The following is a 16,590-nucleotide window of genomic DNA, read 5'->3' as shown; positions in this document are numbered from 1 at the left end:
TACATTTTATTGGAGTATAGTTGAAATATATATTTATATGTATTTTACATTTTATTAGAGTATTGTTGCTTTACAATGTTTTGTTAGTTTCAGGGGTACAGCAAAGTGATTCAGGTGTACATATACATATATCCATTTCTTTTCAAATTTTTTTCCCATATGGTTTATTACAGAATGTTGAGACTCCCAGTGCCATATAGTAGGTCCTTGTTGGTTATCTCTTTTATAGGTAGTAGTGTGTATATGTTAGTTCTGTACTCCTAATGTATCCCTCCCTCCATTTTCCCCCTTTGGTAACCATAAATTTGTTTTCGAAATCTGTATGTTTCTGTATTGCAAATAAGTTCATTTGTATCATTTTAAAATTAAGATTCAGCATATAAGTGATATCATGATAGTTGTTTTTCTCTGACTTATTTCACTTAGTATGATAATCTCTAGGTCCATTTGTATTGCTGCAAATGGGTTTTTGTTCTTTTTTTATGGCTGAGTAGTATTCCGTTGTATATATGTACCACATCTTCTTTATCCACTCCTTTGTTGATAGACATTTAGGTTGCTTCTATGTCTTGGCTATTGTAAATGGTGCTGCTGTGACGATCCAGCAGCAAATGGTAGTTCCGTTTTTTGTTTTTAAAGAAATTTTTGATGATGGCTATTCTGACTGATGTGAGGTGATACCTTGTTGTAGTTTTGATTTGCATTTTTCTTATAATTAGTGATTAATTTCTCTAATAATTAGCATCTTTTCATGTGCTTTCAGCCAGCTGTCTTCTTTGGAGAATTGTCTATTTGGATCGTCTGCTTTTTTTTTTTTTTTAATGGCTACACCCCTGATATATAGAAATTCCCAGGCCAGGAATTGAATCTGAACTCTAGCTGCAAGCTATGCCACAGCTGCAGCAGCATTGGCCACCATGGCACAGGGTGGGAGGTTAAATCAACACCTCCACAGAGATGAGCCAGACCATCAACCCACTGTGCCACAGCAGGAACTCCACTTAAAGGGTATTTTGTATGATAGTAGTCAAATCACTCAGCTCCATTTGGCTACTATTTGCATAGAATGTCTTTTCCTATCCTTCCACTTTAAACCTTTTGTGTCTTTGGATAGAAAGTGAGTCTTCTTATAGACAGTATAAAGTTGGACCGCGTTTTTATTCCTTTCTGTCAAGCTGCCTTTAAAGTAGTTACTAATAAGGAAAGACTTTTAGCATTTTTGTTTGTTTGTTTTCTGTTTTCTGTTTGCTCTTTTGTTTCCTTTATCTTTTATCATCTCGCATTTTGGGTTGATTATTTCTTGTTCCATTAATAATTTTTTTTAAATTTTTTGTCTTTTTTTTTTTGGGCTGCACACATAGCATATGGAAGTTCGCAGGCTAGGGGGAAAATCAGACCTGTGGCTGCTGGTTTGCACCACAGCCACAGCAATGCCAGATCCTTCAACCCACTGAGCAAGGTCAGGGGTTGAAATGCGTCCTCATGAATACTAGTGGTGTTCATTACTCCTGAGCCACAATGAGAACTCCCTCTTGTTTCCATTTTATCTCTTTTGTTGCCTTATTAGCTATAACTTTCTTGTTGTTTTGGTGATGGCTTTAGGATGTATAGTATGTATCCTTACCTTGTCACAGTCTGCTTTCAATTGTATTATACTGCTTCATGTATACTCTAGGAATCTTCCATTTTCTCCCTGCCCACCTTTGGGATACTTCTGTCATATATTTTACTTCTATGTATGTTATAAACCTTGTAACACGTTAGTATTATTTTTGCTTCAAACACTTTTTTTTTTTTTTTTTTTTTTTGTCTTTTTGCCTTTTCTAGGGCCACTCCTATGGCATATGGAAGTTCCCAGGCTAGGGGTCGAATCAGAGCTACAGCTGCCGACCTACACCACAGCCACAGCAACACGGGATACGAGCCAAGTCTGCGACGTACACCACAGCTTTCGGCAGCACCAGATCCTTAATGCACTGAGCAAGGCCAGGGATTGAACCCACAACCTCATGATTCCTAGTCAGATTTGTTAACCACTGAGCCATGACAGGAACTCCAAAACACGTATCTTTTAAAAAGACTTACTAGTACCAAAAAAAATCTTTCATATTTATCCATTCCTTTGTGTAAATTGATGTCCATCTGATATTGTTTTCCATCTTACACGAAGGACCTCCTTTTAAAAATTTACTTTATTTTATTTTTTGGCTGTACCCATGACATGTAGAAATTCCCAGACCAGGGATTGAACCTATGTCCACAACTCGACCTGAGCCACAGCAGTGGCAGTGCTGAATCTTTAACCCCATAGATCATCAGGGAACTCTTTTTTTTTTTAAATTGAAGTATAGTGGATTTGCAATGTTGTGTTAATTTCTGCTATATAGCAAAGGAATTCAGTTATATACACTTTTTTTTTTTAATAAATGTTCTTTTCCATTATGGCTTATCTTAGAATAATGAATATAGTTCTCTGTGCTCTACAGTAGGCCTTGTTTCTTATCCATTCTGTATATAAATAGTTTGCATCTTCTACCCCAAAATCCTACTCCATCCCTTCCCGAACCCTCTCCACTTTGTCATCCATAAGTCTGTTCTCTGTGTCTCTGCTTCTGTTTAGTAGATAAGTTCATTTGTGTCATATTTTATAGATTCTACATATGGTATTTGTCTTTGACTTACTTCACTTAGTATGATCATCTCTGGGTCCATCCACATTGCTGCAAATGGCATTATTTCATTTTTTTGGTGGCTAAATAGTATTCTATGTATGTATGTACCATATCTTCTTTATCCATTCATCTGTCAGTGGATATTCATGTTGTTTCCATATCCTGGCTATTGTGAATAGTGCTGCTGTGAACATAAGGGTGCATGTATCTTTCTTGAATTACGGTTTCGTTCAGATATACGCCCAGGAATGAGATTGGTCAGACATATTTTTAGTTTTTTGAGGAACATCCATACTGTTTTCCGTAGTGGCTGTGTCAACTTACATTCCCATCAACAGTGCAGGAAGGTTCCTGAAGCGACTTCCTTTAAAATTTCTTTTAGTCTGCTCGTGATGTCTTTTGGCTCTTGTATGTCTGAAAAAATCTTTCTTTCTTTCTTTCTTCTTTTTTCTTTTTTTTTTTTCTTTTGTCCTTTTGCCATTTCTTGGGCCGCTCCCGCAGCATATGGAGGTTCCCAGGTTAGGGGTCCAGTTGGAGCCGTGGCCACCGGCCTACACCAGAGCCACAGCAACGTGGGATCCGAGCCGCATCTGCGACCTACACCACAGCTCAGGGCAACGCCGGATCCTTAACCCACCGAGCAAGGCCAGGGATCGAACCCTCAACCTCATGGTTCCTAGTCAGATTCATTAACCACTGAGCCACGACAGGAACTCCCAAAAGTCTTTATTTCTGAAAAATATTTTTCTCAGGTAAATAATTCTGAGTTGACACTTATTTTCTTTCATTCTTTTTGTTTGTTTGTTTGTTTTTTAGAGCCACATCCATGGCATATGGAAGTTCCCAGGCTAAGGGTTGAATCAGAGATGCAGCTGCCGGCCTACACCACAGCCACAGCTACCTAGGATCCAAGCTGCATCTGCGACCTACCCCACAGTTCATGGCAATGCTGGATCCTTAACCCACAGAGTGAGGCCAGGGATTGAACCTGCGTCCTCATGGATACTAATCAGATTCATTTCCGCTGGGCCATGATGGGAACTCTAGATACTTCTTTCAGTACTTTAAAGGTGTTTTGCCACTTTCCTCTGGTTTCACTGTTTCAGATGAGAATTTTTTTTTTTTTTTCTCTATTAGTCACTGAGCCACAATGGGAACTCCCTCTACCTGCTTTTTAGTATTTTCTCTGTATCACTCTTAAGCTAATTTGATCTTGATGTGCCTTGGTATAGATTTCTTGTTTCATGTGCTTGGGGTTTGCTGAGTTTTCTTGGATCTGTGGATTTATAAGTTTCATTAAGTTTGGAAATTTTTTTTGTGTGTGTCTTTTTGTCTTTTTAGGGCCATACCCTCGGCATATGGAGGTTCCCAGGTTAGGGGTCTAATTGGAGCTGTAGCTGCCAACCTAAGCCAGATCACAGCAAGGCCAGATCCAGCCACACATGCGACCTATGGTTCCTAGTCGGATTCATTTCCACTGCACCACGACGGGAACTCCAGGTTTGGAAATTCTTCACTGACAATTTCATTAAATATTTTTTTCCATCTTCTCCCTTTCTCTTTTATTTTGTGGACTCCAATTACTTGTGTGTTAGAAATCAGAATATACTTGAAACTGTTGCATAGTTCATTGATCTGTTTTAATTTGGATGGTTTCTATTGCTACGTCTTCAAGTTCACTAACATTTTCTTTAATGTCTAATCTGTTTATCCAGTGCATTTTTCATCTCAGGTGTTGTAGTAGTTGCTTCTAGATATTTGTTTGATATAGATCTTTTTTAATCTTTCACACCTGTACTCGACATTTTATTCTTCTAGTTTTTTTAAAACGTATGAAACATATCCAGTTATAAATTATGTACTTAATGATATATTATTTGAAATATATTTTGTCCAATTCTAATAACTTAATGTCTTTGAGTATCCTGTCATCTGTCACACTTGTGGGTTTGCTTCAATTGATTTTTGTCCTCAGTATGTGTCATATTTTCCTGTTTCTTTGAATGCTACTAATTCTTTATTGGATATCAGACATTATAAATTTTACCTTGCTGGGTGCTGGATATTTTTTAGTTCCTATGCATATTCTTGTTTTTTGATGTGGTTAAGCTACTTGGAAACTGTTTGATCCTTTCAGGTATTGGCTTTTAACCTCTGCTAGGTAGGACCAGAGCAGTATTTAGTCTAGATGATTTTGCTCTACTACAGAGACAAAGCCCTTCCAACTACTCTACTTAATACTGTGTAATGGTGACATTTTCCATTTTGGCTGATTGGGGAAAGAACTATTCCTAGCCTGCGTGAGCTTTAGAATTGTTCTCTTGAGTGTTTTCTTCATCCACATGTGTGTTAATCAGTATGCAAATAAGGATTAGAGAGGTTCGCCCTCTTCAGATCTCCTTAATTTTTTAAGAATAAAAATAGGTAGACTTTTGTGAATAAAATTGGCATTCATTTAAGACCTTAACAATAAGGAAACAAAATTTGTTTCCTGTCTATACTCTATGGACTATAATTGCAGCAGAACTCAATTTGAAGTTTTCCTTTTTCTTGTTCTTTTTTTTTTGTCTTTTTAGGGCTGACCCAAGGCATGTGGAGGTTTCTAGGCTAGGGGGTCAAATCAGAGCTACAGCTGCCGGCCTGCACCACAGCCACAGCAACGCCGGATTCCTGACCCACTGAGGGAGGCCAGGAAATCCTCATGGATAGTAGTTGGATTCATTTCCGCTGCCCCACAACGGGAACTCTTGGAAATCTTAATTACTTCAAAAACATTACAGACCTAAATGTTTATCTAAAGAATTGAAAACTGGTTATCAAGTAAATACATGTTCATAGCAGTATTATTCACAATAGTCAAAAGGTGAAAATAGTCCAAATGTCCATCAGCCAGTGAATAGTGGAATATTTATTATTCAGCCATAAAAAGGAATGAAGTGTCTGAAACATGGTACAGCATGGGTAAAACTAGAAAACATGCTAAATGAAAGAAGCCAGACTTAAAAAGTCACATATTGTATGATTCTATTTATATAAAATAACCAGAATAGATAAACCCAAAGAGCAGAACTGGGATTGGTCGTGGCCAGAGGGCGGGGGAGTGGGGAGAATCTGATTGATGGGTACAGGGTGATGGAAATATTTTGGAACTAAATAGAGGTGGTGGTCACACTATGTCATGAACGTACTCAATGCCATTCACTTATTCACTTTAAAATTATTAGTTTTCAGAAGAAAGGGTGGGGGAAAAACTGTAATTGTAATGTACACATGGAAGGATAACCTGACCCCCTTGCTGTACAGTGGGGGAAAAAAAAAATTATTAGTTTTCTTTTTTTTTATCATAACTTTCTAAGGTGTTTATTTTAATTTTTTTTTATAATTTTTTTTTATTTTCCCACTGTACAGCAAGGGGGTCAGGTTATCCTTCCATGTGTACATTACAATTACAGTTTTTCCCCCACCCTTTCTTCTGTTGCAACATGAGTATCTAGACAAAGTTCTCAATGCTATTCAGCAGGATCTCCTTGTAAATCTATTCTAGGTTGTGTCTGATAAGCCCAAACTCCCGATCCCTCCCACTCCCTCCCCCTCCCATCAGGCAGCCACAAGTCTCTCCTCCAAGTCCATGATTTTCTTTTCTGAGATGTTCATTTGTGCTGGATATTAGATTCCAGTTATAAGTGATATCATATGGTATTTGTCTTAGTTTTCTTATATGAATTTCACCTCAATAAATTATTATTTTAAAAAGCTACAAAGGCAGTTTATTTAAAAATTGACTTAATGTCATAAATAATGTTAGCATTTTCAAAATTAAAAATGTTAGAATGGAGATGTTTTCGCAAACATTGGTATTTTAATAAAATGTTAATAAACTTCTTAACTCTAAAAGGTTGTTTTTCACCCTTATTTAAGACTATTTATAGAAGTTTCCATAGTGGCTCAGCAGTTAACAATCTGACTAGCATCCATGGGGACGCAGGTTTGATTCCTGGCCTTGCTCAGTGGGGTTAAAGGATCCAGCATTGCCGTGAGCTGTGGTGTAGGTCACAGACGTGGCTCAGATCTGACGTTGCTATGGCTCTGGCTTAGGGTGGCGGCTACAGCTCTGATTCGACCCCTAGCCTGGGAACCTCCATGCTGCGGGTTCAGCCCTAAAAAGCAATAAACAGAAAAAAAAAAAAAAAAAAAGACTATTTACAGATGAAAAATTCAAAAATAGAAGTGAAACCTAGAACAGTACCTATAGTTAAAATACTTACAGTAAAGACATTTAGCTACTCACCTTGTTTTAGATATTCATTCTAATGAAATGTTTTAGTTTATTTCTTCTAGTTTAATCTTTAATACCAGATGAAAGATAATTTATCAGAGGAAAACATGAAAGTGTGATGCAACTAGAAATCAAATACTCATTACTTTGTACCACCATTGATTGAACTTAGTATGTTTCTGAATTTAAAAGTTCCCTACTTCACATATTTTAATACATATGTTAACTGAAAATTATGTGTTTTCGCAAGTCTTTGGTCTCAGCCCCTTCTCTAGAATCTAGGATTAAAGTTAGTGATTACTGGCAGTCATGCTTAATTATTTGGAAGTGATATATATGATCTTTCTGGATAGAAATTACTATATGAAATTATTTTCCTAAGTTTACATAGTTTAGAAATGTTGGTATAGTTTTTCAGTATGTTTCCACATTCAGTGTATTTAAATAGATGGTTATATCAGGCAATTTGCAAGCCAGATTTTAACTAGTGAAAAAAAAATATGATGGAGTTCCTGTTGTGGCTCAGTGAATTAAGAACCTGACATGGTGTCCATGAGGATGTGGGTTCGATACCTGGCCTTGCTCAGTGGGTTAAGGATCTGGCATTCCCCCAAGCTGCAGCATAGGTCGCAGATGCAGCTCTGTATCTGGTATTGCCATGGCTGTGGCATAGGCCCCAATTGTAGCTCTGATTTGAAACCTAGCCCAGGAATATACATATGCCATAGATGTGGCTGTAAAACAAACAAAAATGATTTCAATATACAGATGCTAATATTAATCTACTGAATTACTGATTTTTTTTTTTTTTAGAATTGAGTATACAGTTAAAATAAAATGACAACCTCCTGGAGTGATCGGTTACAAAATGCAGCGGATATGCCTGCTAACATGGATAAACATGCCCTGAAAAAGTATCGACGAGAAGCCTATCATCGGTAAGTATTTTATCTATTTAATCCTCAAAGCAGCTCTATAAAGTGAGCATATAATAACTTCATTTTACAGATGATGAAATAAATGTACAGAGTGGTTAGGTAATTTACCCTAGATCACATAACTAGTTCATGGTTCAGACCCGGTCCAAAGTCTAGACTTTTATTAGTTGCTGGTATACTACATTGGGGCTGCTGCTTTTTAAAGGTAATTTTTTTAACTGCTTTTTATATCTGCTAATAAAATTCCTTGAGAGCAGAAAGTCTTCAGCTGTTCCATAATTGTGCCTTAGTTATTAAGAATATGGTTCCTTTTTTTTTTTTTTTTCTTTTTTAGAGCCGTGCCTATGGCATATGGAAGTTCCCAGGCTGGGGGTCAGATCAGAGCTACAGCTGCTGGTATACACCACAGCAGCACAGGATCCAAGCCATGTCTGCTACCTACACCACAGCTCATAGCATTGCGGGGTATTTAACCCACTGAGCGAGGCCAGGGATCAAACCTGCATCCTCATGGTTACTAGTCGGGTTGGTTACCGTTGAGCCACAGCAGGAATTCCATAATTTTTTTTTTCTTTTTTTTTTTTTTTTTAGGGCTGCACTGGAGGCATATGAAAGTTCCCAGGTTAGGGGTCGAATCGGCACTATAGCTGCCTACCTGTGCCGCAGCCACTGCATTGTGGGATCAAAGCTGCTGTGTCTGTGACCTGCACCACAGCTCATAGCAATGCCACATTGCCAACCACTGAGCGACGCCAGGGATCAAACCTGCATCCTCATGGGTGCTAGTCTAGTTTGTTTTTGCTGCACCACAAAGGGAACTCCCATTAGCATTCTTTTTTTTACAGCACAGGGAAATTTGTGTGATTGGGTCACTTTGTTATACAACAGAACTTGACGAAACGTAAATCAACTCTACTTTAATAATAATAAATTATTTTTTTATATATTATCTTGCATTGTGGTCTATCTCAGAAGATTGAATATAGTTCCCTGTGAACTATATTCACAAGTAAGTCCTTGTTTTTTATCCATTCTAAATGTAGTAGTTTGCATTTATTAACCCTTAACTCCCAGTCTGTCCCACTCCCTCAGGAATATGATTCTTAATTGCCATTTACCACAAATTGATGATAGTTTTCAAATATAGTTTTAGCATTGTGTCTGCAGAGTACTGTGTTACATTAAGTGTGGGTAACTCTGGGTAATAGTAATGTTTTCTTGTATTGATTTAAGACAAAGTTTTCTCTAAATCACTTTTTCTTTAAAAGTTTAAAATGTAAGTATTTTCAATTCATTTGCCACTTTTTTTTTGGTTTGTTTTTTGTTTTTTTTTTTTAGGACTGCACCCACAGCATATGGAGGTTCCCAGGCTAGGGATCGAATCGGAGCTACAGCTGCCGGCCTACACCACAGCCACAGTAACACAAGATCCGAGCAGAGTCTGTGACCTATGCCACAGTTCTCGGCAATACTGGATCCTTAACCCACTGAGGGGTGCCAGGGATCGAACCCAAAACCTCATGGCTACTAGTTGGATTTGTTTCCTCTGTGCCATGACAGGAACTCCACATTTACTACTTTTAATAGATTCAATTAAATGGCTGCTTCAAACTAAATCTTAAGTAGCTAAGATACTTGGAAGTAGATATTGCAGTTAGGAATCATTTATTTTCAGACGTTAGAAGTTTATCCTTATAGGAGTTCCCATTGTAGTTCAGTGGGTTGAGAACCCGACTGGTGTCCATGGGGATGTGAGTTTGATCCCTGGCCTTGCTCTGTGGATTGAGAAGGCTGTGGCATGGGTCACAGATGCAGCTCAGATCCCAGTGTTGCTGTGGCTGTGACGTAGGCTGGCAGCTGTGGCTCCAATTCCATTCTGAGCCTGGGAACTTCCATATGCCACAGGTGTGGCCCTAAAAAGAAAGAAGAAGAAGAAAAAGAAGTTCATCTTTATAGAAGAGAAAGATCTGGGCCCTACTAGAATTAATTCTGCCTCCATCCTGGCAGATCCAGGGACAGGTAGAAATGCTGGTATACTGGAAGTGCTAAAAAAAAGTCTGTGAGAACTCCAGGTAGTCTACAACAACTCATAATTACTTATCTGTTCTGGGATGGTTAAATTACTCTATACATGTAAGAAATCAACCAAATTTATACTAGCAGTATACCTCAAGGACTCAAAACTTTTATGTTGAATATTCATACATATTTTTAGTAATCAAGATCAAAAAGAAATGCATACAGTTTATTTACTTTAAAAATGTAAATGTCTAAGAGTCAGATACATTGTATATTCATGATACATTGGATTTAGGAACGTAGTAGAGATGACAGAATACAAGATTATTAAACTGTCTCTGAAATTCGTTCTAAGAAATAGAAAAGGAGTAAATGAGTGGAGTTAGAGTTGGAAGATCTGGGTTCAGGTTTTGTTGTTATCCTGGGGAGGCCAGTTAGCTTCTCTGGTGATGGTTGCTTTAGATGATGGTTTAATCTCATTATCTGTAAAATGAGATTAAAGAGGGAGATCTTTAAGGCTGCTTCTAGCTTTAAAAATTCTACACTCGGAGTTCCCATCCTGGCTCAGCGGAAACAAATCTGACTAGCATCCATGAGAATGCAGATTCAGTCTCTGGCCTAGCTCAGTAGGTTAAGGATCTGGCTTTGCCCTGAGCTGTGGTGTAGGTCTCAGACTCAGCTCAGGTCCCGCTTTGCTGTGGCGTAGGCCAGCAGCTACAGTTCTGATTCAATCCCTAGCCTGGGAACCTCCGTGTGCTGTGCATGCAGCCCTAAAAAGACAAAAGACCAAAAAATAAAAATAAAATTCTACATTCAATGAATGTATATTTCTTTGAACTTAATAATTGCTAATTAATAATTGCTTATTACTTGGGAGTTTATGATACTCATGGGATGCAAGAGTCTTTAATTAACTGATCCACAAGTGAAAACAAGTTGAGCATTTACTGAATAAACTCCTAGTCACTGGGCCAACAGGTTATGATTTCAACCTTCATGACAGTTCTTTGGTGAATGTGTTTATACACAGCAAACAGTATCTCATAACAAATTGACTTGACTCTTTTAAGCAGAAACATCTGTTGACTATGTAGCATTTCTAGATTTTATTCCTTAAACCCTGAAAAATTAAAAATATTTCAGGTTCCCATCAAGGTATGAAGATGCAAAATCAATCAGTGGGTACCAGTGATCCTCTGCAGTGTGTGAGACATGTTGCTGGACAAGCATGAAACTAGAGTGTAAAACCCAGTGTGTATGTGTATCTGTGTTAATGAAACACATAGCGTACACATTTAGAAGAGAGAAAATACAGAGGTGTTTTATACTTTCTGTTCAATTATTTGCTTAGTCTTTATGTTCATAAAGTATGCATTTGGTTATAATGTAATTATCACTGGAAACAAGGACTAGAATTATGCAATGAAGACAGATCATCATCATTACGGCTGCTTCTAGCTTTAAAGCATCAAGTGTCCTAATTGTAATTAATATGTCACAACCTGAGAGCACTTCTGATTCATTTGGAATGGTATTTCCTGGAAGATTTTAGGTAGGCTGTGCACCCTACATTCTTCATACAGCAGAATACAATCTGAAATCACAGAAACAATAGAAAAAGTGTCTTGAAAGGTTTTAATTTTTAGATCACTTAAAATTTTTTATTGTGGTAAAGTACAAATGACATAAAATTTGCATCTTAACTTTTTAAGTGTATAGTTCAGTGTAGTAAATTCATTCACATTGTTGTGCAGTCATCACCACTGTCCATCCCCATAACTCTTTTCATCTTGTAAAATTGAAACCTATGGAACAATAATTCTCTATTCTCCCTTCACTCTAGCCCTTGGGAGCCAGTCATCATTATCTTTCTATCTGTCTCAATGATTTTGACTACTCCAATGACGTCATATAAATGAAATCATACAGTGTTTATCTTTTTGTGACTGGCGTATTTCACTTAGCATGATGTCTTCAAAGTTCATCCATGTTGTAGCATATTGCAGAATTTCCTTTGAATATGAGAAATTGGGTTCTTGAACTCTTGCAAGCATTTGCTTTTTTTAATTAAAAAATTTGGGTTTTTTTTTTTTTTTTTTGTATTTTGGGGGGAATCATGCCCATGGCATGTGGAAGTTCCTGGGCCAGAGATTGAACCTGTGCCACAGCAGCGATCCGAATTGCTGCAGTGACAGATCCTTAACCTGCTGTGCCACAAGAGAACTCCTAATTAAAAAGTTTAGATAGAAAGCATTTAGAAGAAATTTATTTTAGTTTTCTAATTTAGTCAATTTGTGGAATATTCTGTTTCCAGGGCTTTTTATTAAAGACATTTATTAGTGTTGGTAATTTATCATTGGTTAAATTAGGCAAACAGTGATGATCATTTATCATAACTGCATTACATATGATGCTTTAGAATTCCATTTTAGAAGAGGCTGAATATTTTTAAGTAAATAAATATCTAACTTCCATATATATATATTTTTGCTTAATATTAGCCATTTAAATTTTGATATGGAAATGATGGTCCTGTGTCATTATTAAGAAACTGGCCTTCAGGAATTCCCATGTGACTAGTGGGTTAAGTACCCAGAGTTTCACTGCAGTGGCTGAGTCACTCCTGTGGTTTGAGTTCAATACCTGGTCCAGGAACTTCTGCATGCCCAGGTATGGTCAAAAAAAAAAGAAAAAGAAACTGGCTTTCAGACTGTGTGAATTGTTCTTCCATTTCCTTATTATGTTTGCTGAATCTTCTATGTTGGGGCTAATCATCAGGCCAAACCCTTCATTAGAATATGTTTCAGTATATTGTCAGAAGATAGGCTGAGTTGCTCAGATGTTATTGTGACTTGAAGGAGGCAGGTTAGACAATTTAAATAGTACTTTATTTAACACCTAGAATCTGATAGTAATGAATATAGATCAGAATTTGAATTTACCAAATCCGGGAATGGAACAATTAGAATTTTCATCTGCTCTCCCTGTTGATTGTACCCAGGATGCTGAAGTCAGGTATTTGGTTTTATCTTTTTAAAGTTCCAGCGATTATAGTATGAAAGGATTTTTGTAAGTGAATTGGCTCTTTCTTTGTGAACATAGCTTATGAATTCATAAGTGGTTTTTTTTATCATGTCGGACTGAAATTTAACAAGTAATTGGGTTTGTGGTCATCCAGTCTTTTGCCTTGTTTTAAAAGACATTGTAGTCTTTCAAAAGACTTTGTTTTTAAAGTTTGTCTTTAAAGTTCTTTGTTTATATAAAATTATTTTCTTTAAAAATGTTGGCCTTTGTACCAGTCTTTATTTAAATGGTTGAATGATAATTCTCCAATCAAAATAAATTTATTATATATGTTTAAGGAACAAAAAGGAATTTATGTACATATATAGCATTTTGTAGTACCTATAGCTCAGCACACTAGGGGAATTAGAAATGTTTATGTTTTTTTTTTAATCTCAATAAAAGTGTAGGTATCAGGTTTTATGCAGACAAAAACTACAGGTCGATAAATTTTTTTTTCTCACTTAACATACTTATGGATATCACATGAATGTCATTCAACTTTTTAGTTGTATCATCAGTCAAGCTGAATTAACATGTCATTTTAGTATGATTTCAAATATTCAAATAAATAAATTGTTAAAATTCTAGTAGCCATATTATAAACTGAAATTTGCATGGAAATGTAAGTCCTCAGTAATGCCAAGGAGCCATCCTTAAATAAGATACAATATCTTGTCAGAGTAAGAGTAAGGTCGGGTATCAGAACTGTGTTAAAAATTTTTTGTAGTTTATCATTCTAATGCTTTGATTAGTGTTTCATATTCCTAAGGAATGACAAGTGAGGATTCAGGGATTTGTAACTTTTTTTTAGTCCTATTCATTTTGACCCTAAACGTTCGATCAGTGGAATACGATTCATCAGTAAAAAGGAATGAACTATTGATAGGCACAACTTTAATACAACTCAGGGAAATTATGCTGAGGAGCTCCCATTGTGGCTCAGCAGGTTAAAAACCTGACTAGTATCCATGAGGATACTGGTTCAATCCCTGGCCTCACTCAGTGGGTTAAGGATCCAGCCTTGCTGCAAGCTATGGTGCAAATTGCAGATGCAGGTCAGGTCTGGCAATGCTGTGGCTGTGATGTAGGCCTCAGCCTATGGCTCCAGTTCGACCCCTAGCCTGTGAACTTCTATATGTTGCAGGCATTTCCCTTGAAAGAAAGAAAATTATGCTGAGTTAATAAAAACAACCTCAAAAGTTTATATACTCTATAATTCCATGTCTATAACATTTCTGAAATGACAAAATTATGGCGATTGAAAATAGAATAGTGATTGCCAAGGGTTAGGGATTGGTTAGGAACCTTGTGATAGAATTATTCTGTATCTTGACTCTGATGGTGATTACATGAATTTGCACACACATACACACACATAGACACAAGTGAGTGCATGTAAAACTCACTTGTCAGTTTCCTGGTTGTGATATATTCTACTGCATTTATTCAAGATGTTCCCATTGCGGGGAGACTGGGTAGAGAGTACAGGGAATCTCTCTATCATTTCTTACTACTGCTCGTGAATCCACAATTATGTCAACATAGTAAGTTTAATTTAAAAAATTCTTGGAGTTCCTGTTGTGGCTTAGGAGTAACAAACCCGACTAGTATTCATCAGGACACAGGTTCAACCCCTGGCCTTGCTCAGTCGGTTAAGGATCTGGCTACACCTTAAGCTGTAGTGTAGGCTGCAGATGCAGCTCAGATCCCTCATTGCTGTGACTGTGGTATAGACTGGCAGCTCCAGCTCTGATTCAGCCCCTAGCCTGGGAACTTGACATATAATGCAGGTGCAGCCCTAAAAAGACCCAAAAAAAAAAAACCCAAAAAAACAAAAAAAAATTCTCGCAGTGGCATACCTTTTCTTACAGCATAGGTATTGTCTGTTCTAGATACAATGCTCTTTATATTGTTCAGTGATACCACTTTATGGAATGCATATTCTCTAGACTTTATTGTTCAAAAGAAAATATTGGATCCTAAAACATTCTCAGTTTGTTTCTCTGCCACCATACCCTCTATGTTCTTCCCCAAATAATCTACTTAAAAGTAAAATAAAAAAAGCAGAGTGAGGGTGTTGGTAGTGGCAGTGTCAAGGAAGAGAAAGAATAAAAGATAGTAGATAGTTGATTTAATGGAATCCTATGGTAAGAAACTCAAATTGAAGAAATGTTACTCATATTTAGGTAGTATACTTCACCTTAAAGGATTCTTTTGGGTATGCCTTCTTTTGTTCACTGTATGTCTGAGAGAGAGATTCATCTGTGGTTTTGAATGTACTAGTAATTTGTCCTTTTTTTATTACTACGCAGCATTCTGTTTCCTCAGTATTTGATAATTTGTTTATTCGTTTTCTGTTAATGGATAGCTATTAATCATAAAGCTGCTACAGACTGAAAAAATACCTGTAAATCACAAACCTGATAAAGGACTTGTGTCTAGAGCATATAAAGAACTTTTTAGGAGTTCCCATCATGGCTCAGTAGTTAACGAATCCAGCTAGGAACCATGAGTTGCGGGTTTGATCCCTGGCGTTGCTCAGTGGGTTAAGGATCCGGCGTTGCTGTGAGCTGTGGTGTAGGTTGCAGACACGGCTCGGATCTCGCGTTGCAGTGGCTCTGGCGTAGGCCGGCAGCTACAGCTCTGATTCAACACCTAGCCTGGGAACCTCCATGTGTCACGGGAGAGGCCCTAGAAATGGCAAAAAAAAAAAAAAAAAAGAACTTTTTAAAATTCAGTAACATGAAAATAACCCAATGAAGAAATGGGCAAAAGCCTGACACATCACTTCAGAGTCTGTATGGATGGTATAAAGCACACCTGTAACATCACTAGGGAAATACAAATAAAAACTGCATTGTTTATGCCTATTACAATGGCTAAAATAAAAAATACTGGCAATACCAAGTGTTGTCAAGGACATGGAGCAGTTGGAACTCTGATACGTTGCTGGTAGAAAGGTGAAATGCTATAGCTACTCTGAAAAACAATTTGGTAGTTTCTTATAAAGTTAGAAATGCTTAGCCAATGACCCAGAGATTTTACTCCTAGATATTTGCCCTAGATAAATGAAAACTTATGCTCATGCACAAAACTGTACATAAATAATGTTTGTGATATATCAGTCTAAAATTGCCTCAAACAAGAGACAACCCAAATATGGGTAAATACATAATTAAAATGCAGTAATCCACACAATGAAATATAATTCAGGAAAAAGAAACACACTATTAATAAGACACAGCAACTTGGATAACTGTCAGAGACACAATGCTGAGTCAAAGAAGATAGTCTTAAGAGGTTTCCTACTGATACTGGTATTTTATACAGTGTTCTGGAAGACAGAACTATAGTGATGGAGTTGTCAGAGGAGAGGAAGTGTGACTACAAGAGGATAACAGGAGAGTTTTGGTGGGGGGGGCGGTGATGGAACCATTTTGATTCCAGATGTTGATGGTTATTAGGAAACTTATAAATGTATTAAAATTCAAAGACACGCACATTCCAAAAGCTCAATTTTAACTGCATTTTAATTTTGAAAAAATAGGAATTGAACTGCTGTCATAAACATTCTTGAAAGTGTCTTTTTTTTTTTTTTGCTTTTTAGGGCCACACTCGT

The 16,590-nt window shown here is 37.0% G+C and overlaps 2 protein-coding genes across 4 annotated transcripts in view; both read left to right on the top strand.

Moving 5' to 3' along the window:
• Positions 1-16,590, top strand: part of NT5C2 (5'-nucleotidase, cytosolic II) — a 105,010-nt gene that overhangs the window by 14,590 nt on the left and 73,830 nt on the right. Inside the window, exon 2 of the mRNA XM_001929278.6 lies at positions 7,762-7,886. Within this exon, the coding sequence (XP_001929313.3) occupies positions 7,786-7,886 (101 nt within the window). The 5' untranslated portion in view covers positions 7,762-7,785. The remainder of the gene's footprint in view (positions 1-7,761; positions 7,887-16,590) is intronic.
• PCGF6 (polycomb group ring finger 6) overlaps positions 1-16,590 on the top strand; it is a 225,002-nt gene that overhangs the window by 134,588 nt on the left and 73,824 nt on the right. For all 3 annotated transcript variants that reach the window (XR_002338753.1, XR_002338752.1, XR_002338754.1), the window contains exon 11: positions 7,762-7,886. The gene's annotated coding sequence lies outside the window, so the exon portion shown is untranslated. The remainder of the gene's footprint in view (positions 1-7,761; positions 7,887-16,590) is intronic.

This window comes from Sus scrofa, chromosome 14 (genome assembly GCF_000003025.6).
Source record: "Sus scrofa isolate TJ Tabasco breed Duroc chromosome 14, Sscrofa11.1, whole genome shotgun sequence".
In the NCBI taxonomy this organism is placed as follows: Eukaryota; Metazoa; Chordata; class Mammalia; order Artiodactyla; family Suidae; genus Sus; species Sus scrofa.
The sequence above is the reverse complement of the archived record's forward strand: the minus strand, read 5'-3'. Positions and strand labels throughout refer to the sequence as shown.